The sequence below is a fragment of the Cyclopterus lumpus genome, chromosome 9, assembly GCF_009769545.1.
Source record: "Cyclopterus lumpus isolate fCycLum1 chromosome 9, fCycLum1.pri, whole genome shotgun sequence".
In the NCBI taxonomy this organism is placed as follows: Eukaryota; Metazoa; Chordata; class Actinopteri; order Perciformes; family Cyclopteridae; genus Cyclopterus; species Cyclopterus lumpus.
Genome location: NC_046974.1, coordinates 11087283 through 11112051, shown reverse-complemented (window position 1 = coordinate 11112051; position 24769 = coordinate 11087283). Strand labels below are relative to the sequence as shown.

The 24769-nt window shown below is 40.3% G+C and overlaps 1 protein-coding gene across 1 annotated transcript in view; it reads left to right on the top strand.

Moving 5' to 3' along the window:
• si:dkeyp-14d3.1 (transmembrane protein 132C) overlaps positions 1-24769 on the top strand; it is a 90615-nt gene that overhangs the window by 23016 nt on the left and 42830 nt on the right. The window contains exon 3 of the mRNA XM_034540793.1: positions 13575-13721. Within this exon, the coding sequence (XP_034396684.1) occupies positions 13575-13721 (147 nt within the window). The remainder of the gene's footprint in view (positions 1-13574; positions 13722-24769) is intronic.

Here is a 24769-nt window from a genome sequence, read left to right as displayed (position 1 = left end):
AGAGTGGGACAGACAAGCTCTTGTGAAGCACTGTCAGCTGGGTGTTTCAACCGATGAGGAAAAATAACAACAATGGAGACCACAACAGAAGACAATGACGCTGTTATCGAGGCTGTTCTTGTTAGATTAAAAGTATTGAATGGCAATTTGCTTTGTTGTCTGGAAACATTATTATTGACCTCGTACTCAACCCGGCATTTTGTGGCAGTATGAATCTGGCATAGATTCTTTGTCCGTGGCATCTTGGTTGGCGTATCACTGTCGCTCTTCTCAAGTCTTCCTCATTTCTGTTCGTAATAAAGAAGCTGGGACTGCCACCTCTTTACAATACATTGTGAATCTTCAACCCTGACAATTAATGTAAAACATTAAAACAAATCATCCAGAATAGACGGCAGGTCTATGTGGGAGACTTACCCCAACGTCTCTGAAGCATTCACTCAATGGCCCTCATTCAAGTTTGGGCCCCTTAATTAACAAATTTATTTGACATATAGGGCATTTTCTCAATATCGGAGGCTAGTTCTGTTTCTTTAACTTTCTCTTTTAACTCGCTCCAACGACGGCACAAAGTATGTTGTCATGGTGAAACATGATCTGCCGACTTCAATGACATTAGTTTTAGGCGGATGCGTTGGTCTTTTGTGATTGGCTACTGAAATCAAGCACTTTATCTTAGTGCACAAGGAACAATGATTCAGGATTTAGGGAAAATTTGCAAACAAGATGTAATTCCCAAAACCTTAAATCAAAAAGCTGTTGTGTGTTTTTGGCCATACATATTCAACCACTTGTACCCATCCAGCGGTTGTGCTGTAGTCCTAGTCGTTTATGACAGTTAATAGAAGTAAAAAGGCGACAGTAGGTGTAAAATTGCCAACGTACACATTAAAAACTGCTAAGTTCCCTTATGTGATATCTGCCGCCTCCTGGTTCTCAACAGTCAGACTCCCTTCACATATTCTCTCCCTCACCTCTTCCTGGTTTTCAGTGTATCATCTTGTATGGCAGTGGCTCTTGACACTTTTGTGTACTGTAGCTGTTAAAATGCAAATTTCACAGGATTCAGCTTTCCTGTTCTGTAGGCAATTTACTGTGTGACGTCCCCATCTCCTTGCTGCTGAGCAGAGGACGCGAGTGTCAGCTATATCCATCCTCCTGAGCCTTGGTAAAATGCCACAATATTTATTTTTGCACAAACTGCAGCACTTCTCTCACTGCAAAGGAGTGGATGACAACAACACAATGTTGACATTGTTTGTACATCTGATGTACGTGTTTGAAGCTGGTGGCAGCTCGAGGAAGGCTTTGAGCTGTGCTGTTTCCTTGCTGCACAGATAGCAGAGATAGCTTGAGTGCTTTCCTCAACATTGTGAGGAGGTGATTTCAAGCCCCATTTTACATCCTAAATAAAATTCAAACCAAGCAATTCTCTAAAAGGCAGATGGTTGATGGCGTGTTCATTATACACCCTGTTGTAATGTGACATGAGCATTAAGCTTGGCACCGTGCCTCCTTTAGATATCATACGAGAAGTTATTTGCAGACATTTACCACTGTACCACTAAGTGCACACAAGCTTTACGAACACCTGTAGTTCACAGTTTTCACTTTAAAGAATTTCATTCAAGACAATTCAGCGGCGACAACATCACCACTTTGTATACAAGAGGCATTAATTGTTACAGTCTCATTAACTCACAGTCTATGCCGAGCAAACAGCTTTAGCTAAGATTAAATGAAGCATACTGCAAATGTGCACTTAGCAGTGAGTATAAAGAGTGTGTGTCTTTGTGGGTGTTCTGTAAAATGGATTGGCTCAAGGGTGATTACAGACAAGTGGAAATAGTAGAGAGAAAAGGGTGAGGATGAACAACTAAGAGGGAATATACAATGGAAATCAGAGAAACAGACGGAAAGAGATGGAAATTAAACAGCATTCCTCCCCTTTCCTTTCCTTTAATTTCCTTCATCCTTCATCCTTCACATCCTCAGCCTCATCATGACACTGAGTAATCAGAGACAGATGGTCATAAATCAGCCTCTCTAATATCACACTCCTGTCAATGGAATAACTAGCCGTGAAATAAGCACCAGTTAATGCACATCCTTAATCTACATAGAACATGACACCCACTTACTAACTGGCAAGGCAAACTGTCACTGTTCAGCATTAACTGCTCCTGCTACATACAATATGGCAGGAGACTGATGAAGAGGTAAAAGCGACTCACTGAGATGTACTGTAGGGGATGCTGAGGGGAGCTGTCGGTCATAAGAAGGCCAGATGGGTTGGCATTGGGTTTGGGGTCTTTGGAGCTTGACATCTTATGTTTGTGTGTTTGTGTAACATGCATGTTGATGGGGATGGTTTATGTCCACCTGTCCTCTATCACATTGTACATGGCATATAGTCATTTTGCATCAGCAAAGACATTGAATTATTCATGAAGCATATTGTAGCAATCAATAGGGGTGTAAAGATGAAAGCAATACATGGCGAAAGGATCGATACGAGAGTCTTAGCAAATGGCCACATCGATACAAAAATCTGAATCCTATTCACTATAGTGTAGTTTGGCAGGTGCAGGCTATGCCTAGCTGAGACCTGCCAGGAACAGAGTGGAATAAAAAGAGGTTGTTAGCCCAAACAAAACATGTCAGCTTGCTCATTCACTCTATCTACGTGAAGACATTATTCAGGAATTGTTTCAAATGAGCAAGTTTTAATTGTTGTTTCCATGGCTGATACAATGGGCCATGTGTCATGCTGTTCGAGATCAGGACAAGCATTTGCATGTTGTAGGAATATCCACGATGAGGCCAACAGCAGAAACAGCTGAGAGTTAAATGTCCACTTTGTGAGAATGTATTCGACAAAAGGCCTCTCTATTATCCATCTAGCGCATCAACTCTTTGACAAATGCAAACATGTAAAGATGTTTTCCATACAGCTTCTATTCTGTGTACAAGAAGAGGATGAGTCCAACTCTTTTCTTGAGGAAACATTTCAGCAGAACAAACTAATACACAGTTGATCTTCAAAAAAGGTTGATGGATCTGTACAACACTTTTCTAGTCTTCTGACCACTCAAAGCCACTTTAACACTACATTTCACACCCTGATGAGAGGGGCTAAGGTTCCACCTGCACATCAGCAGTAACTAACATTCATAAACCGTAGGCACAGCTATGGGGCAATTTTGGGGTAAAGTGTCTTGATCAAGGACAAATCGACATGGACTAGTGGAGCCGGGGATCGAACCGCCGATCCTCTGATCCTCTGATTGAAGGACAACCCTGCTCACCATTGAGCCACAGCAAACATCTTATTTCCAAATCAAATATTTATTTTGCATGGTGTTTGTAGTCATCTTACAGTAAGTAGGCTAGTTAGAAAAATTACTCTTTAATTGGTCTCCCACAATTCTTAATTACGACTATTTCTCTGAGAAAAGTTAAAGTGGTTCAGGCTGCTGCTGCTGTTGTCTCTTCCTCTTTCATGGTGGTATTGTCTCTTCATAGGCCGAGAAAGAAGCCTGAGCTCTTTGCTGCCAGGCTTTTATGTGCAATATGTACGATCTTAAGATGCTTGAGGGAAAGATGTTTCTTTTAAAAGTATTCAGAAACTTTACACTGTAATTACATTTGTCTCAGCTGCATTCTCAAGACTTCGTTGTCCTGCTTCAGTCAGTACAAACTGTGTGTGTGTGTGCGTGTGTGTGTGTGTGTGTCATAACAAAACCCATTCTTGTGTTTACACATTACATTTCTAGGTGAAGACAATGTCCTCTACCCACTGAATTCACACGTAAACAAGTAACAGTCAGATAACAGATTTTCAGAAATTCAGGTGCCAATTTTCCAGATACGAATTGATTCTTTAATAGACTGCAATGCTTTCTCTCTGTACTGTATTAGGGCCGTTAGTGTCTCTCTGCAGTTTTGCATGATTAGAAAAGTTGTGTCATTACATTAGCTGCCAGTGTCTCCTTCTAATCCCATTTGCCTTCTGGTCGCAAACAAGGTGCCAGCCAGAGCCACTCAGCTGAAGGCACAGGGAATCCATGCTTTACACGCAGCAGCCCTAATTCAATTGACGTTACTGAATGGCTTTAATGGATGTTACCTGGTGAGCCTGTACATTTCCATATGTTAAGGCCTATCAACCCCTTTCGAGTAACTGAAGAGAAAGGGTGCAATTTTCATTTTGTGATCATTCGGTAACGTGGCGGCGACACACTGGAGATTAAAATATATTTCTTGTGTTCTATTGGATTTGTCTTCGGTAAAGAGACTGTCCTTCTTGCATGTGGTTCGGCCTTTTATCTCCCTCAAGCCATTGATGTTCTTACCTTACCTTACTAGCTTTTTGTTACTGGAACACACACTCTCACACACACTCTCTTACACTCGCATGCACCACATACACATAACTGCATCCTTTTGTACACCTCAGACCCACTGGGCTCCAGGATGGTCTTTCTGTGAGGAGTTAACCCCTTTGCTGTGTCATCTCATGGAGCGTCTGAGATTGTTTATTGTTTTATCTCTCGGTGTGTTTGAATCTCGCTGTGCGAGGTGGACGGCCGCCCTTCCCCTGCTCTCTCTTTAAGGTCAGTGAGCTGCGGATGAAGTTGTGTCGATCAGATGAGTGCCACACACTGACAGCTAATTTTCATCAAAGCAACTGTGGGCGAGGGGGGGCCGAGATGCAGGACGCCCCGAGGCTCCTCGCTTCTCTGAGGATTCTACACTACTTATCAAGCTACTGGCTCACTATGTGGCGATATGGCCTTGCAGTCTGCTTCGATCCAGAGTCTAGTAGTGCTGGGAAAAGTTGCAATTCACATGTAACATGAGTATAAGGATATAGAGAGAATTTTCAGATAAACATTTTTCATTTCGAAAACAGCATTGTCTTAACTGCCCACACCAGCCTTTGTTCCTCTCTGTTTTTGCCCTCTTTCCTCTCCTATTCTAAACATGGTTTGCATTGATTTATTCTCTTCCACCAATTAAAAACTATTTTGTGAGCATTAGAGTAAGCCAAGGCCGGGAGCAGTTTACTGCTGCAGGCGGTTTATTACCTCATACTAAGCTTGTGTGTGAACCCGCTTGTCTCCGTGTGAACTGATGGGTGCCTCGGTTAAGCTTATTTTACTCTCTGAATGTGACTGCACATGCATGAGCGTATGCGTGAGTTGTGCGAGCGCATGCCTTTTCATTCATGTTTAGGTATGCATGAGCAGATGGGTGCGGGTGTGTGTATCAGGGATTCCCAGCACGTGCAGGGCATTAGTTCTCTGTTCGCAGGCTATATCCTCATGTTGTTGAAGCGGTATCAGTTGCCTCTGCCCAACACAAAGCTCATCTTTTACCAACTCCCTTGTGAAGGGGAGACATGGGGGCCAGGCGGGGGTTGAGGGGATGTGGTGAAAAACGACAAGAAGCTCTTGGCTGGTGTGAATAACCCAGGCATCTGGAGGAAGGTTAAGAAGCCAACACCATACTGTGTTATCCCTGAAGAATGCGAGTTCCCTCTGCACACACCCTGTCCTCCCGACATGACAGAGCTTCTGTGCCATGATGGCATCACATCAGTGTATCAGTAAGGTCTCTATTTGTCAGTAACCATCACCCTGGTTAATGGACACCTTATGTATTAATACTGAATTGGTATACTTCAGCTGGAAGATTGAATGTTTTTTGGTTTCCAATTAGTGCCATCACTGTTACTTCAGGCAAAAACCTGGTGACTTTTGTTATCTGATGCGGTTGTGAGGACAATACAGATGTCTTATGGTTGTGTGAAATACCTTCCTTGATTTCTAAAGTTTTTCAATCTACCACTTTTATCTCCAACGTGGAACCATTTTCACTGTGTCAAAATAGCAAATTATAACTCTCCAGTTTGCTGTAGTAGCTCTGACAGCTTGCAGTTGGAAGTGATTTGGCTATTTCTCAGGCAGAATGCAGCAACAGAGTGTGCAAATGGATGGACAATAATAACGTAGTTTTTTTTTGTCAAACTCTCATCACATGAGTTAACAATGGAAACTTAGTGTGCAGTAGCTCAAAAAGCAATGAGATGAACTCAGTGACGTGTTTGGATGAGACACACTTAGGAACAGAAGGCATATTGCCTTAAAATTGCTCCTACCTTTTACTTAGCACCGACAGGGGAGAAGGTACTGATTTTAAAACATTTGAGTTTCCTCAAAATCATCTGAGGTATTTTCAATCTCCAGCTTTACAGTAATGGCCCTTTGACAACACACTATATGAAACCAGAGATGAGACATCAAAGTGTGAGCAGCAGAGACAAAGCCTTGAATGTATAGTTTCTCATTTACTAACCATTTCCTCTGGGCACGCAACTATTTATTTCCCCTATTTTCTCAAAACTGGAAATGAAATGAAAAGGAGCAAAAACAGGGAGGAAAAAATGGAAAACAAGTGTGCGGGTTAATCTCTATTGCCTAAGGCAACAATGTGACATTATCTCTTTGTCACAGCTTAACAGAGGCCTGCTCCTATGGGTTTGTTTGAGGGTGCATGTGACAACATGTGGGAGCCATACATGCACACATGAGTACATATGTGCATATATGTATTTGTATATTTGTGGACGTTTGTGTGTGTACAAGCACATTTTCCTGTGCCCGGCTTGTGTAAGTTCCGAGCCCATTTGCTTTTGTGCTCAAAATGATCTGTGAGTGTGTGTGTGTGTGTGTGTGTGTGTGTGTGTGTGTGTGTGTGTCTATTCATCTGCAGATTAGAAATATACACTTTTCAGTGGGCTTTGTTGAGCCCACTACCTACTCATCTAAATCAGTTCCTCTCAAAATAACTTTAACATCCTATTGTTAGACAATCCTGCAATTCACAGGCTATAAGAACTATTTCACAAACCCTTAAACTAACTAACTGCACTGATTCATGTTGCATTAAAAATTAAAAATCATTCATTTTGTAAAAATAAATTAGTGTCTGGCTTGAGGTGAAAAACATATCTGTTAAAGTCTTAAATTACATCCCATCCAAGTATTATTAACTGTAACGCTTTTTCCCCCGTCCTGCGTTCATGGTTTCCCCCTCTCGCTGTGCTCTTGAATGTCGTGAAAATCCAATTAGGTGGACACATTCTGCGAGAACACCACAAATCTGCGCTCCATGATAGCAATCATGTGAATTCTTCAAATGGGATTTCCGATGCTCCCCTCTGGTTGCTCACACCGTGTCTACACAAATGATAGAGTAATTGGCAAAACAGATCTCGACACAAAATGTGTTTCCTCTCTCTTTTATGGCCACTCAGCATAACAATGGATGCTTCTGTAATCTCTGCTGTGTGATTCAGAAATGAAAAGCCAATGAAATGTGTCTCCTGGCATATGGGTGAAATGGCTGCGACTGCAGGTAGCTCACCTATTGAGACATGAGCAAAAGGCACAGACTTGCCTTATATTTTGCGTTGTTTTAAAATATGGCTGTCTCTATGCCATAATAAATGTTATTATTTCAAAATGCTTTATCATCACTCATGTTGACACTATGCAGCATACAAAGAAGGAGAACATGAATAAGTCATACAATGAGAAAAGGCTAGTGTGAGAATACCATGTTTACCTGACCATGCTGATGGTCAACAGACAGTGAAAGTCTGGCCCGCCTCATGCTTATATTAGTTTTCATAAAGGGACATAAAGTGTTAGGTCAGTGCATTATTTTTAAATCAATCTGTTGTCCTTAACACTTCATAATAATTTCACTTACCCTGTACGTCTACAAATAGTGCTAATGTTGTATTCTTGTAATGTATGGTATTTGATTTCCTTCTGTTGAACGGTGAAGTTGAACACAAAGACACGTTGATTTAAGTAGCTGCAGTGCGCAGTCATCCTCTTCTCTAACCTGCCTCACTGTTTGTATATAAACCTTAACTCCCACATATGACATTACCAACAGCATTTGGTTCCTCTCTTGGAAAGAACGTGCTTTCCCATATCCATATTAGCATAATATTTAATATGCTGAAAAAATATGTTGTATGCCCCAATACATAGTTGTTGTCAAACCAGGATATCCTACTGCATCTATAGGCATACTTTACAGAATGCAAGCCAGCATGCTTTTCTGCCTTTTCAGAACTTTTCCTCTGCGCAGTGGATATATGAGCAAAGCGGGTTTAAGGTGCAACGTAATGACAAAGTAGTATGTTACATTTAAATGCAACATGCATTGAGTATGAACCTTTGTGTATATATATATATATATATATATATATACTATATATATATATATATATATATATATATGAATGTAGGCACCAAATTTCAGAGCAATCCATCCAATAGTTAATGACACGTTTTCATTCCAAATGACAAATGCCAACCTCAGGATGGAGCTGGAAAAAAAGTCACTTATTATGCGTAATCTTCTTCATCCACTTCCGGCCACAATGCACTTCCTCCACCATTCCCAATCTTTGGAAAAACATTGGGCCCCCACACGGACCAAAAGTGGTCCCTAACGTTGCTACCTAACGCGCATACATTAATCATCGAGCAGGCACACCCCCTAGCTCAATACGGTCTAATCGCTTAGTGGGGTAGAACTATCAATAATACCAGAATGTATTAACACAAGACCCCTTGTACTCTCAGACACATACAAACATAAAATCAGTAAAGAATCATTGAAAATACTTTATTCTTCTTTTTAAGACTTTGCAAAAGTTTCTATGTACATTGCGGAAATAAAATAGGTTTGTTTTGATGTGTCACTTCGGAGTGTAGGCGTTCGGCTTGATTATTTTTTTTCTTTGCCACAGTGTGTGTGCGTGTTTGTTTCCAATGCCTGCTCCTGCAGCAGTTATGGTCTGTGGAGCAGCAGACTCACAGATGAGCGCGGTACTTTACACTGTTCCATTAGCCGTCAACCACAAACCATCACAAAGTGCTGTCCTCCTGCTGTTCCCCCCACAACCCCTCCCCCCCCACACACCCACTGCAGCTTCTCTCTTTTCCCCCCTGCCCCATTGAGCTGTTGCATTCCTGCACGCTGTTTATGTAGGTGTGATGGCACAATAAAACAGGAAATGCTTTCTCGGGGAGCTACTGATTGTGGATGTATGTGGTCCTCAGGGATGTCGGTGGAGAAAAACGGTCAGAATAGGTTTACCAAACCCTGTGATGCATGTGAGCCAGGAGCAGACCCACAGAGCCAGATGGAAGCTGGCCACAGTGGGTACTGGAGTGCAGTCGGGGCCGCGGGACACAGAACACTGGTTGGGGACACCCATTGTCGTCCAGCCGCGACCTTATTGGATTTCTCTGGAAATGTTTATTCCTTTCACTGTCCACTGAGGAGAAGCTCTCACTTATCTCATCACTATTCATTAAGGGCGCCCCTGTGGAGTCTAAGCATACAATCAGGTTGAGGGTAGATGGGCAGCAGGGACAGGGGAGAGACAGGGGTAAGAGAGAAAAAGAATAAGAAGATAAAATGGCATAAGAATCTGGATTGGATCCAGATTGCACTATCTGCATTCATTTCTCTTTGTTCACCACAGTTTCGCTCAGATTTGCCACTGAATACTTGTCAGGTTATTTTATGATGTCTGATAATTTAAAGAAGTTACAGCTAAACACTGTTGCCTTTTTACACTGTTAGCCCTCTTCTCTCCGTGGGCTGGTGTCTCAAATGCCCCTCTAGTTGTGTAGTACTTGGTATTCAGAACATCTAATCTTGGTTGTAGCTCACAGGAGTTTTGATATAAAGTGTTCCCTGCTCCTTCCATTTCAATGGGGGTTGTCAGCTTGTTAAACTTTGTGGTGAGTTCTACACAATTGTTGTCTGGTTTGCCCTCGACTTCACTCCTTATTTGTGTCCTGGAATGCCTTCCCAACAGAGTGACACAAGACTGCAACTGAACCATTGATCATGCACTTTCTACGGTATATAAGACTCCTATAATAGCCACACGGACAACATGGCTCAAGGTATCTCATGTCATTTAGTGAAATGGTCTCGGGTCATTATTCCCCTTTCAGCCTCAGTTGTATTTGAAATGGTTAGCATGCTACCATATGAGGGCAGACATAGTAAACATTATACCTGCTCAACGCCGCCATGTGAGCATTGTCATTGTGATCATGTTGCACTGTGAGCATGTCCATGTTAGGATTCAGTTCAAAGTAGCTAAATGTCACAAAGTTAATATTCTCAAAATCTTACTTAAGTAAACATACAGTATGCCTATGAGCAGCAAATTGTACTTAAAGTATAAGTACTCATTATGCAAAATGGCTCCATTGCAAGTGTTACTTGGAATAAACTTACATTCATACGCCGTAGACACAGCTACGGGGAGCAATCCGGGGTTCAGTGTCTTGCTCAAGGGCACATCGACATGGACTAGCAGAGCCGGGGATCGAACCCCGATGCACTGATCAGGGATGGAGCTGCTAACCACTGAGCCACAGTTGTTAGCACTGTATTCATTGCCACTTGAGCAGTATCTCAAGTTGTCAACGTTTTTTTTATCCCGCCACAGCTTCATAATGAACCAAACATATTAGTTTGTATGATGCTATTTAACCTGCAGGAGACTCTACGCTGGCTGGCTACAAGGCCAAATAATAAAAGACGCTTCAACCATACTCAGTAAGCTTGGATATGGTCTGTGGAGTAATGACTGGCTTCCCTGTGGGACTCAAATGTGTTTAAAACATTCTGAAGCCTCACTGGGAACCACTGATAGACATCCTGATCACTGAAGTGTAAAGCAACCAGATACAAGACCCGGTGCTCCCGTTGGCACCCGAGGAGGACTGTGCATGAGCTCTTTTTGTTACAGTTGTATGCACTGCCAGCAAGTTCCTCCTCAGCACTTCCTTTCACTCTGGCTTGAATAGAGGATCTCCCATTTAGTGGCACAAAAATACGCCCTTGGACTGACACTGTAATGTATTTCGTGATGTCCTGTGTACCTCAGTATTTGCAGTGGGTTGTAATTCACCTTTTGGTGTCGCCACTTCTCATCCATTTATTCCAGTTAAAGTGGACACGTTTAGGTGATTTCCTGATTTTCCAAAATGTTTGCCTGTTCTTGTTGCTTTCAGTCAAAGGAGGACGAAAGGGAGAATTAATATAGCATTTTATAAAACTAACACTGTGAACATTGAGGATTATTAAGGGGGAAGATATATAATATATTGCGGTTGATACTTGTACTACTGTGGAAGGAAAGTTCAGTAGCCTATATTTAATTTGATATCAAACAATGTTTATTCATTTAATTTCAGTAGTTCATGTATTTATATTAATATTCATTATTTATATTACAACTAATGTGGATAATCACGGGACATGAGCAGCGGTCTCCCCTCACGCCCTCCCTGTGCAGAATTGTTTCGCTCTGTTGCTCTGACCGTCTAATAATGCTGTTTGTGGTTTTACATTAAGAGTTAGTTAAAAGCCTGAGATGTCTCATACGACGCTAAAAGGTTCCCAAGTGCGTCCGTGCAGACGACGCGAGCCACTGACCAAGCGTGTCTTCTCCTGACGGTTTTGACAACATTCTCATCGTGTTCCATCATATTCATCCGTAGAGTCCTGGTCGAAGCATGGATTCCCCCCCGGAGTTAAAGCTACAGCTAAAAATAAACTTGCCCACGCTCATCTAAATTGTGGGAGTATCTCAGACAGAGACCCAAACAATGTAAAATGGCTTATTGCAGCAGTACAACTGTTGGATGTCTTGCACAAACACTTCCAAAAGTGAAAACATCCCGGTATATATGATAGGTGTATTAGAATTATTAACACAATAGTGATTTCTGCACCTATGCCGTTATGATAAGGTAATGTTACTATATTTTCTGTTTACTGTTCTGTTTACGCCATATATGAGTGATAAGATGGCTTAAACATAAACATTTGAGACTGTTTATGACATTATTTCAATGTACACACTGATGCAAAAATACATTTGTCAGTGATTATCTTCACTGCATATTATTCCAGTGATTAAATAAAGCCATGTCGTAACCCTTTTAAGTCAAGTGCTTAAATAGAAATACAGATTCTCCAGTTCAGGGAAAGGGCTGCTTTGACACACAGTGATAAATGAATCTGTGTCACAGCAATCCTTTTGTATTTGAGGCCCATGATTTTCTGTTCAGACCTCTGACAAATAAGGTATATCATCTTGTTACATTTGTTGATGAAGTTGATTGAATAAAATATTGAAATATTAATCTGACAAGTTTTCCAATATCTATTTTTGGTCAATTAAATGTTATTTTATACAATCTTAAGAATAACCAATGCTTTTATGAATAGATAAACTGACAGATAAAACAGTCCTGCTCCTCAGTACACAACAGTCGGCCTTCATTCATAGACACACAACAGAGAGGGGCGCAGTTGGCAAAAAAAGATATCAAATCATATTTGGAAGACTGCAACGCACACCAAACGCATTCAGATTGACCCTTAGATGTAGTGTTCATCTTCATTCTTATAGAAAGGGAAAGCATACCCTATGTCAAATTACCCATTTTGACTTTGTATGTAACCCCCATCACAATATGACATTACATCAAAGAAAAGAAGCATGACTGGAGAGGGCAGATGTGTTCATTGCTATACAGACACACAATTGCAAAGTGCTTGGTAAAGTGGAGCAACAAATTCAAGATGAAAGCAAAGTCCTATGGTTGGTCTCAGCTGCCAACCTTGTATGGATTGGATAGGGAAAATGGTCGGGCATTCTCCTAGAATTTAATCTTCTCTTCAATCCTGGAACTTTGCACATTTCAGACAAAAACACACTGTTCACATGTTATGGAACATTAGTCTTACTATATTTTACGTCAACACTTTCACACAAATCACATATTTATAATCTGGGTTACACGTGTAAGAGATTTTCATTCAGTTTTGCATTAGTTTTTTTCCCTCATGGACATTTTCCTCCTTTGTAGTCGACTGAGCCAAGGACATTGATGCTGTAATTTTGCCGAAGTCAAAGAAACTTTTTCATAATGTCCTTTTCAGATTGCGAGAGGGTGAATTTATTACTGAGGGAGGTAAAGGAGGAAGAGGAGTGGCATATTAGGATGGTCACATCACACTTATAGAGCACCCTTTATGGCAAACAGCACATTCACTATGGATGGAAGATCCCAAAGTATTAGTTACTTTTTATTAGCTCATTTTAGCAGGTTTTGATTACTTGATTGACCAGCAGAACACATGAGATAACACACATGTTTAAATACAGGCAATTGTCCTCTTGGGGGGCAACACTAGTGTGATCAAAAAGAGATAACAGCTGGGACATCTTTTGAAGACTAGAGAGTGCAGGGAACCATCTGGATAATGTATTGCTAGAGAGAAAAATGGCAGAAAGAAATAATAATAATTGTCTGTCTGGACGCAGCTGCCACACATGGATCAGCTGGATGCATCCAATGAGTCACTGAAATGAGGATATTCTTGGTAACAGAAGTAGAATCTCTCAGCCTAATACGTTCATTAACTCGTCTTTTTTTTCTCCCCAGAGTGAAGTTGAAAGAAGGATTGACGTTTCTTGGGGCTCGTCCCAGCAATCCCACTCAGTGGATAGTTAGCCAGGATGTGAGGAGCGAAGGCCACCGAGTGGTGACTCTCCACTGCCGCAGGAAGGAATCCGGCTACGATCAGCAAAGGTGAGCACAAAAAATACATCACTTTAAGAGGAATACACCAAAAATACACCAGGAACTGACAGTTTTGGTCACGTGGGAAGCACAACAAAACACTACATGCAGGACTGCCATTTTTTGTCAGTATGCAAGTTAAAATTTCATTTGGTTGCATTTATTCGAGTGCATGATGATCATTATCATTACCTTGGTCTTCACAAAGAAATGATAAAGCCCTTTAGCTACTAAATGCTCCTCTATGTTAACCAGCTAGCAACTTTGTGCCGGGCAGGTAGCGAACAATGACTTCAGAGCTTTTTTTGTCACAAACAAACAAACAAAAGTTTAGGACCATAAAGTCACAACAATGAGCTGGAAGAGGCAGCAAATCTCCACAGAGTTGAAGGGAACTGCAGAACTGGTTGCCAATTCTAGGTGAGTTTATCATTACTGGTGACCCCTTTCACGTGACACGGGAATGTTTTCCATTGTTTTTAGTCTCCTATACAGGCCTCTACCTTTACATTTAGTTGACACAGCAGATGTAATGTGTTTGTTCTTTAAATGGTCTGATTTTTGTAATATATTTCTTTGACATTTTATGCACAAAAACAAATCATTGTAAAAAAACTGATTTTTAGAATAGGATTAAGAATTGCTTGAATGCATAGGTCTGCTACAAATTCTCATCCTCTCACTCTTGTGATACTCAACCATCGAGCCCCATCACTCAGACTGAGTAGCGGTTCAATCTCATAAAACCTTTTCATTTATTCTTAGAAATTGCTTTCGGGGATTCTTTTATGCAAGCGATACATAGGAACTGATTCATACAGTGTGAGTGTATATCAGTGATGTTCCCTCTGCTGAATGACATACTTGACTTGAGATTAAGGCCTGAGATGTCTGTTGAGACCACTGTGGGCGGGAGGAGTTAGAGTAGACCATTGCGATATCCAGTCTTCTCTCTCTCTCTCTCTCTCCTCTCTCTCTCTCTCTCTCTCTACCCTTCCTCCCCCCTATTTTATTTGCATACTTTTTTTTTTGCTGTCCACATCCTCAAAGTTGTTTTGGTCATCTGTATTCACGTCCTTAAACTAATCTGGCAGATATGGGTGATTGCCAGAACTGGGAAAAAGGTTGCTGTGTTAATTAAGTGCTGATTGAAGGCCTTTGTGTGTTTTAATGGTTTTTCCTCTCGGATCAGGAAGTAGTTTTAATAGATCTAACTTTCTAGTGACAGGTGTAATGTTATGGATTAGAGGCAGATTTGGGTTTGGGGTAAAGCTCCACTTATTTTCTCTTTAGCTTTCGTTCCACTTAACAAATTCTAAACCACTCCCTTAAGAAACAGGACACTTGACATCACAACTGCAACTTTATAATCAAGTTGTGCAAGGGTTATTAAGTGTAGAGCAGCCTATGAAACATTGGTAATTTGAATCAGTTGGTCCAGTGATTTGTTTAGTCATGCTGCTATTAATGGATCTCTACGAGGAATGATCATAGTGTAACTGCAATGCACACAGCACGTTAAACAAAGATATATACAAATATATACAGTATGTGCCTGCCTTTAAACTGCTAGAAGATGTTCTTCAATAGACTCCTTATTCAGTAAAGTATTGTGTGATACTGCAGAGCCATATTCAGAGCAGCAGCTCAGTCGTTGCTGATCCTTACATTCAGATCTCAGTGGTGTATTTCCTTTATTATATGGGATTCATATTTTTACTTTACTTTACATACAGTTTAACTTTATTTGATTTTACTAGCAAGTGTGTTTCAAACAGTCACCTACGCACTGAAACTTCTTTCTAGTTCTTCAATTCAGCCTTTTAACAAGTTTTGACAGCCTGATAAAGGTATCAGCTGCCTGAAAATATACAAGGATCCAAAATGTTCTTTTATGTCTGGCTGGGATTGACATTATTATTAGTCTGGAACCATTAAACTCTGTGTTATTAAAAATAAATATGATGTCTATGAGGTTGATATTCAGTTAAAATATGCAATCTAGAGATCAGCATTAATTTGATCGAATTGTCGATCCCTGATAATGCTACACTGTGAACAACAAAACCGTTGAAATCGGCCAGTTAGCCGCCAGTTGGCAGCCCAGTCCTGTTGTGTAGAACAACTAATTTAATGAGACATTTTGACATGGGAACCTATTCCTGTGCATGCTGCTCAGATAGCGGAGGTTGCATTGAGTTACATTATGGTGCATTCAAGCTCCACATCTTAAAAATAAGGATTGGGTGGAGGTTATCATGATGTGTTGACATATAATCTTTTAAAATTAAGTTTTTGGTGAGAAAACTTGCATGAATACAATAATTTAGAATAAATACAGTTGTTTAAACTATATGCTCTCACATCAATATCAAACAGGGAAGTGTCACCTGTTTAACTTTCTTAAGGCTCTAAACTGTTTACAATACAGAATTAAAACATGTTTGATTAAAGCAAATATTAAAATAAAGATAATGTATTACCTAATCCTTTGAATTGTGTATTTATATGCAAATAACCACTATACATGACAATACTATATTCAATTGATAACATTTAGAATTGTTGAAATTGTTTTTGTCTAATTGTCCAACTCCCTTTTTATTTTATTTTATTAATATTAGGCCCTCACTTTCCATTTCAAACAAGTAAGTTGTAAAAAATCTCAGCTACGCGAATAAGCTTTCCGTCAAGCCCCGCTAATCCATTATCTTTAGAAAAGGTCAAAATGTAAAGGATTTAGGGAGATCTATTAACAGAAATGGAATAACATTTTCACAACTAGGTTTTCATTAGTGTATAATTACATGAAATAAGGAATGTTGCGTTTTTATTATATTAGAACGAGCTCTTCACGGAGTTCGCTATGTTGCACCACCTCGTTTCTACAGGAGCCCAGAGTGGACATTACATTACATGTCATTTAGCTGACGCTTTTATCCAAAGTGACTTACAATAAGTGCATTAAACTATGAGTCCAAACTCAGAACAACAAGAATCAAGCAAGTACAATTTCTTCAATAACGTTAAACTACAGAGTACTATCCGTACGTGCCATTTAAGTGCTACTATAGTGCTAAACAACAAAGTGCTATCGGTAAGGAGCCAGCACAGCAAACAGTTGTGATTTTGTTGAGTGTTTAGCTCGAAGTGAAGGAGCTACAAGCCGATTGGCAGAAGCCGAGCGAAGTGAACGGGCTGGGGTGTACGGTTTGACCATATCCTGGATGTAGACCGGACCCGATCTGTTTGCAGCACGGTACGCAAGTACCAATGTTTTGAAGCGGATGCGGGGCGGCCCCCGGTAACCAGTGAAGGTCGCGGAGGAGCGGAGTAGTGTGGGTAAATTTCGGGAGGTTGAAGACCAGTTCGAGCAGCTGCATTGTGGATGAGCTGTAGAGGTCGAATGGCATTAGCAGGTAGACCTGCCAGGAGGGAGTTTGGACAAACAAAACACTGGCTCTAGAGAGGTTATTTTTGCATTTGTACACAACCTGGGGTCCACACGCTTGGGAAGGGGATGGGTGAGCAGAAGGGTGTTCAGTTGGTTGCAATCTGCAACTTCACCACTAGATACCACATTAATCCTACACAGTGGTCCTTCAATTGACCTAAAAATAATGGCCAGAATATTGTCTTCAATTGTAAATGACACTTCTGTGATCCGATTTGTTATTGCCATACATTACGTTTGCTACTTGTCAGCACACATATTTGAAAGGGCTGGCAGAGGCTGTCTAAGTGAATTCTTGGCCTTTAACAATAACTCTCCCAAAGAGGTAATAAATTACGCCTCGTGTGGCCGTAAGTTAGAGCTGCAGCATCATTAACAACACACAGTAAAAAGGAGCTTTTCAGCAAACTGCAGCAGTGAGCAGCATTACTTGTCAGCTGGCTCCTCCTTGCCTCAGGAGCATTCCCCCCCTTTCTGCACATTTTTTTTCTCCTGTCTGGTCTCACGACCTCTCCCTCTCTCACTCCCACACACACAGATATGCTCCGTTACTGTAGAAAGAAAATCATGCTTTATTGATTCACTAAGTGAAGGAGCCAGAGACAAGAGTGAGCATATTTAGTCTAATCCCTGCTGTTTGGGCCATGTACGATGGACTGCTCCTTAATCCCCGAAGCTGTCAAAGTCACTTCACAGAGAAGACCCGGGACGCCTCGTGATGGCTATACAATACACAATGCTCCAATTTTTCTTTCGTCTTGTCCTCCCCGCTCCCAGTCATTTCAATGGAGCTCTTTTGAAAGGGGATTAAACATAGCTACCTCATCTGTTAGGCTGTCTTTCAGCCAGATTTCTTCTTTTCTGTTACTTCCTTGATGCTAGGGAGATGATGAGGTGTGTGGATGCAGTAGGTCAAACAAATGTACACCCTGTTCTTTTAACAACAATATGAACATGATTATCCATGAATCCACATGACTTTTATTCTCAAAAGACCATCTTCCTAAAAGTTTAGGGAAAACAAAATTAATGTATTGAGTATTGACCACCTCTACTTTTGGATACTTTGGGTTACTTTTGTGTCATAGTTATGTCCCCATCCTTAAACAAATGTTGTGCATTGCATGCATAGGGTAGAGTTGATGATTTAGTAGATTACTGAAAGTATTCACTTCCAGTCCATTCAAAAAGGTGCTCGAAAACACACAAGATAGTCGCATTTTGGAAAAGTATGGATGTGTTTGCTGCAATTACTGTATTCCTCTTCTGCAGCACAGTCAAAGTAAAGAAATGGTATGAAATCATCTGCCCTTACCATTTCAGAGCTTTCTTTTTATCTTTCCCTGCATTACATGTACAGTCACATCCAGCCAAGAGCACACACTTGTGCACACTGAAAATTGGAATCGGAGCTCAAAATGTCAGCCTTGGTACAAATGATTGTTGGCAATGAAAATGCACCTTGGATTTTGGAATGGACTCAAGTGTTACTGAATAATGCGTATGGGATTGCTAATTGAAGCCTGTGTGTATGTGTGCCCAACCCCACTGCAAGCATGAGAGCACCGCAATACTGATGGGTCAGGTGTACTCTATGTGCAGGTTCACTCAGTCACTTGAAGCTGCTCACTCTGGCCAGCTGAGCCACTAATTTATTCCCCGTTCACATCTGATGCTCCAACCACGCCTTACTGGCTGTAAACACCCATTTAAAAAAATTGACATTCTTATTGCTGACACGCAAGCTTCAAAATGACATTTGTTTTATAGCTAAACATGATATACATTGTTGTCAGTATCCATCAAACAATATGTATTTTTGGAAATATTCCTCACACAAAACATTATTTTCAGCGACGTGTCATATCTTGAATCTGTTTCGCAGCGCTTGAGACTTTGGGATCTTCATATGCAAACCTACACACTTTCCCCTGCCCTGACTGGCGGCTTCCAGCCTAATAAAACCAATACTGAGGTGACAGTTTTTCATCAATGGGTTCTACAGTGTAAAGAAAGAGGAGGGCTTTTGACTAGAAGAAACAGAGCTGAATTCACCCTCAAGGAAACGCCACCAAACAGCTGATTCTCAGTTATTTTAAATTCAATGACAGAACTCTACTGAGCCTGCAATAATGAGTTAATTGCTGTCTGGGATTTTGTCGTTTTAATAAAAAGACAAATTTGCTCTAGCTGCACTGCATGCAGGGTCCCACACAGTACTTTAAAGCTGCACTCATGTATTGCCAAATCAGACTGCATAACAAAAGCTTTTGGAAAAAACATTTGTTTTTAAGAGAAATAATTTGCTGAAATTACCCCTCATCATCAGATACTGTCAGATAACATGCTAATTAAGAGCTTTATTACTATAAATACTAAGTAATTAACTGACGGATTATTGATGGCTTTTAAATAAATGCGTTAAAATTAATTGACTGTTCATTCCGCCCCGCCGCTGAACAGCGATGGCCAATCGTATCTTAGCACCTGTTACTAAGCACCACAGGCCTGATTAAGGACATGGTCTAATAAGGACGATATTCTGTACTGTAAATAATTTTGAGTACAGTGCTGACCAGATCTTTTTAAATCACTATCACAGAAGTGTGTAAGAAATTGATAAAATAAAATAGGGCGTTGAAATGTGTGCCGTGCAAAAGTAACAAAGTGGGAAGGGCTTATTAACTATTCATTTGCATTTTGTTGGAGACAGTTTGTTATTTGTCGTCTTACAAATAATCAATTGATATGGTGTAAAATAAAGAGAGCGGGGGTTTCCTTACCGGACTTTACGTTTTTTGTATGAGTTTGCATGATTAGAGATGGCAGTCGAAAGGTTGCATTTATAGTCACATCTATATGCTGATTATTTATTTTTTTGAAGGGAACATGACATCCTTTCTTTGACAGGTTGAGATGTTTACCCATGGTGCTACAGCACATCAAATAAATTAAAATGACCCCTTATGGAAAGGGACAAAATTGGCTGAAATGCACTCTGGTAGATTGAAAAGTTCACTTTGTCACTATTAAAGGCAAGCCCATACCAAACAAAAGCAGCCCTGCTTCCTCAGCATGTCATAAGCCATAATTAGAGGCCTCAGTAAAAGTGCCATGTCTGGGCCTTGGTAGTTCATTAAGACTGTCTGGGTGCAGATGGATCTCCCTAGTGAGCCACCGCTTCATTAATCCCCCACACCACACCCAGCAGCGGGACATCAGACAGTCCACTCATTACAGCCACTCCACAAGAGACCAAGTGGGAAGGGGATATATAGAGGACATATATATTTGAATATCTTTTTTTAATTTTCCAAACTTCAAACAGCCTCATGCTGGCCTGTTTTACATTAAAGCAAATCTGCATAGAGTTTGGATTAATTAAATTAAATTCAACATACATTCATTTCACTATAAAGATACATGACTTTTCCTCTAAAGCAAGCTTGTAAATCTCATCAGTGTGAATGGTTAGGATCCCAGAGGGTAAGAAATCATACAGCAATGTAATAACGGGTGAAATTTGGCACCAACCTCACAATTGATCTCAATTCCAAAGTCTAGAGAACCTTGAAGAACATAATTTGTTATAGTTTGTGACGATTACTGCAATACTGCGATGAAACAAAGGACCCAGGATATCTATGTTCAACCCTGAATTTTTTTTTTTACTATATCAATACAAGGATGTATCATTCTGATGTGTGCCGATGAGCTTTGCTCCCGAGATATGGAAAGGTTACAGAAAGAATGACAAGGTATAAGACACAATTATTTTCACAATCAGTACAGTACATGATTTGTTGACAAAACCTGTCATTTACTAAACAAAGTCATTCACTAAACATCCTTGATACAAATGATATACATCGAGACTTTGTGTAACCTTGATGAAGCAATGGAATAATCGGTGGAATACTCAATTATTAAAATAATCGATAGCTGCAGCCCTTTTTCAAACTTTATTTAAAATTAGTTGCTAAATCTCCTTGATGTGCTCAGTTTTTTTAAAGGTGCAGCAGTCCTGATAATGAGCCACAGGCCGGCTTTAATGCTGTATAATGCTGCATAAATCAAGGCTGAAATGAAATGGCCCAATTACATTAGGGCCAAACGGGAATGTTAACTTGACAGTCTTAACGCTAACACCTTTGATAATGAATCAGCCCTATTTCCCTTGGCCTCCATGTACCGTATACACTCTCATTGGTGCTTCATTGGCAATATTTATCAATATTTACCAACTGTCTTCACTGCTCTAGTTCCTTGCTCATTGCTTGATGATAGAAATTACGTTGAATCAATGCTCGCCCAGACGTGTCACCACGACTTTTTATTTATTTATAAATCAAGATGGAGTCACTGAGGGTGATATTAGGGGCCGTATTGTAAGGTTGATGAGAAAGAAACTTTCAGATGTACGTAATAGAATAGATGTGGCTTAGTAGAGAACGGAGCAGAGATGAAGCATATTCTTTTTCCCCGGAACAGCCATCTGATTACAGCAGTCAGCCCAGATTACATCTGACTGTTCGAGCTGATCCTCTGTTCCACTGCCAAGGAAACAATATGGGGAAATAATGTCCCAGTGTGCCTCATTGCACTTTTCCCCCGTTCACCAAAAAGATAGTAATACTGTAACACTCAACGGGGAAGGGCTGATCAGTAGACTTTACATCTACACAAAGTGACCATGAAGTTTCTAGGGAAACCATTGTCAAAAGGCTTCACATCGTGACCTAAATAGTTTTTCTGGGATTTAAGGAGCAGTTTGATTACAGAGTATAGCTCAGGTTGACCCAAATCAGGCCATGGTGGATGCTGTCCATTAGAATGTGTTTGTGCAATGCACCATGCACTGGAGCAGTTAATGTAAGCACAGTGGAGAGACAGATTGAGTTTGCATGTGTCCCAGAGAGTTTTTTTGTTTCAGATTTATAAAGGTTTATGAGTGAATATCCTGCACTCTTAAAAGCTTAATCCCCCAGAGGATTAGATTGAGGCTCCCAGTGTTTGGAGTGTTGCATTACCAGAGGTTATCCTTTTGTGTTAGAGTGGTTACTTACAGTAAATTGCTTTTAAAAAAGTCTAATATTAAAAGTTAGCATGCCTGGTTAACTAGCTCACTGCCGTTATCCTATTTTCAAAGGTAAGGGCATGTCATTAGCATACGCTATACAAACATATATATATGTATATATTATATATATATATATATATATATATATATACATATATATACATACAAACATATATAGGGTATATATATACTGTATGTATATATATATGTACATATATCCAAAACATATATGTATATATATATATATGTATATATATATATATATATATATGTATAAATATATATATATATATATATATATATATATATATATATATATATATATATATATATAACCAGTTAAAGACATAGTAAAGTACATTTTATATACTTTTCAAAAGTTTTATATTTTATTGCATATTTTTTTTATACCAATCACCAATAATCATATGTATAAGTTAGTTTTAACAAGATTACTGAACTCCTGAATAAAAATGGAACAAACAAATAAGTGACACATGAGATGGTTAGTGTCAGTCACGTTTGGATCATTATGCCTTTAAAGTGTATGTCATTCATACGCCATGATGTGCCATTTCTTTTATCCTTTTTTGGTTTAAAAATGGATCTTGTAATTATTTTGTACATACGGGGTATCAGTACATTACTTACTGAATTCGCAACACCAGGAGTGAAGTGAAGAAGATAATAGCTTAAAGTTACTGTGAAGCCAGGCACGGGAGAACAGAAGCAAGACTGAGCTGAGCAGACTGTCAGACACCTGATGCAGTGAAATCTAAAGGGTTTCACTCCACTACCACTTCTGTCCAGAGGCACCCCAGAATATGACACCTGTAGCTTTAACAAGGAACATAACGACTTTATGGTTACATTATTTTGAAATTAGCATCCAAATAAAAAATAGCTTTGGGGTAAATTCCATTGTGTATCATTGTAATTTGGGAGAAAAGCATTAGGCTAAGCCAGGAAGAAGGTACTTGCTCGATAGCATCATTAGTAAATAGTGGTCCAGCTAACTACACAATTGGAACAAACAGACTGACTCCTCCCTGCATTAACATCCAGTAACGGGAGCTTTTGTTTGTGTTTTGAAATGCTTCAGTGTGAAACAAAAGTCACAAATAAGCATAATTCCTTTCATACATGAATGTATGCAGAGATCTGCAGAGATTTCCTTTTGTTTTCTGAGCAGACCGACACCGTTTAGACTCGTGGAGATCAAAATTGTTGCTTTGCTCTCTGCAGGTAGCACTCTGCCACGGAGGCAAAGTGGTTTGAGATGTAAACATGCACTTGTCTACAGGAATTCTGACAAACATCCAGGACGTTTCTCTTCTAATTACGTTTTTGTTGTGTCTATTGAACAAGCACTCAGTTTGGATTGCATCGATGTTTTCCCTCATTCAGCACTCTACTGATGAGCAACCACAGAGGAGTGAGAATAAGCTCCACTTGTCTTTAATATTGCCGGTCCAATTTCTCCCAAAAGCTCCTTCCCCACAGATTTATCGAACTGAATAGGCAAAAGAAACTTTGGCCCACAGTTGCCTCCAATTAACCTCAGTTTAGCTTCAAGATGATTAGCTTTTATACAGAAACCAATTCCACTTAAAGAAATGCCTGCTCTGGCACCAACGCTGTTTCATTTCTCTAACCTGCAGAGGAGAAATATTTAAATAAGCCTATTAAAACAGGCCATGGGCTGTTGAGAAAGGTATAGAAGCAGTATTAGAAGAAGAAGAAAATACAAGAAGGGTGCAAAAAGGAACGGATGGTGAGGAACTCAGCACATGGAAGACAAATGGGCAGCTCTGCTTTCAGTCAGGCAGATTCAATCAACCAGAAGACAAACAGAGAAGGCACAAGTCACAATCTCTCGTCTCCTCTACAGCACTTGAGCGTGGACTCATTGACAAGCAATCTGCTATCGTTCCCAGTCTAACAGGTTGAAAGCAGAACTACGTTCAGCTGATAATGTGCAAAGGAAAAGCACAAGATGCCACCATCTAGGCTCTCCCACCTCTCGCCTGTTTAGCAGGATGTACAAGCCCTGACATGTAATCAGGTGTAGCTGAACCCTCAGCGCCTCAACACAGCAGGACTAGCGGACATGTTCACGCCTCCAGATGAGATGCCACGCTTTGTACATGTCACCTATTCCACCTTGAACACAGACACTCGGCACAGACACCTGGCTTGGCATGTATTTTTACACACACAGGCAGATGCCTGTGAGGGTGATTGGAGTTCCAACCTCTGGTGAGAGTTAAGCATCAGAAGCCGTCGGTGGCTTGTGGAGGTCACACTGGGAGGACTTCCACAGAAGCTCCCCAGTTAAGTGACGACTTTACTGCCTTCACCATCATTTGTGCCAAGACAATCTTCATGATTAACAATTAGACCTTGATAGATATCTGCATGTTTTTCATAGTTTATGTGTCCGTCAGTGACGGCAAGCCACAGTCGCATCTTAGTCATGCGCTGATGCAGTCAGACGTGTCAGACACTTGTCATTAGTCTCTC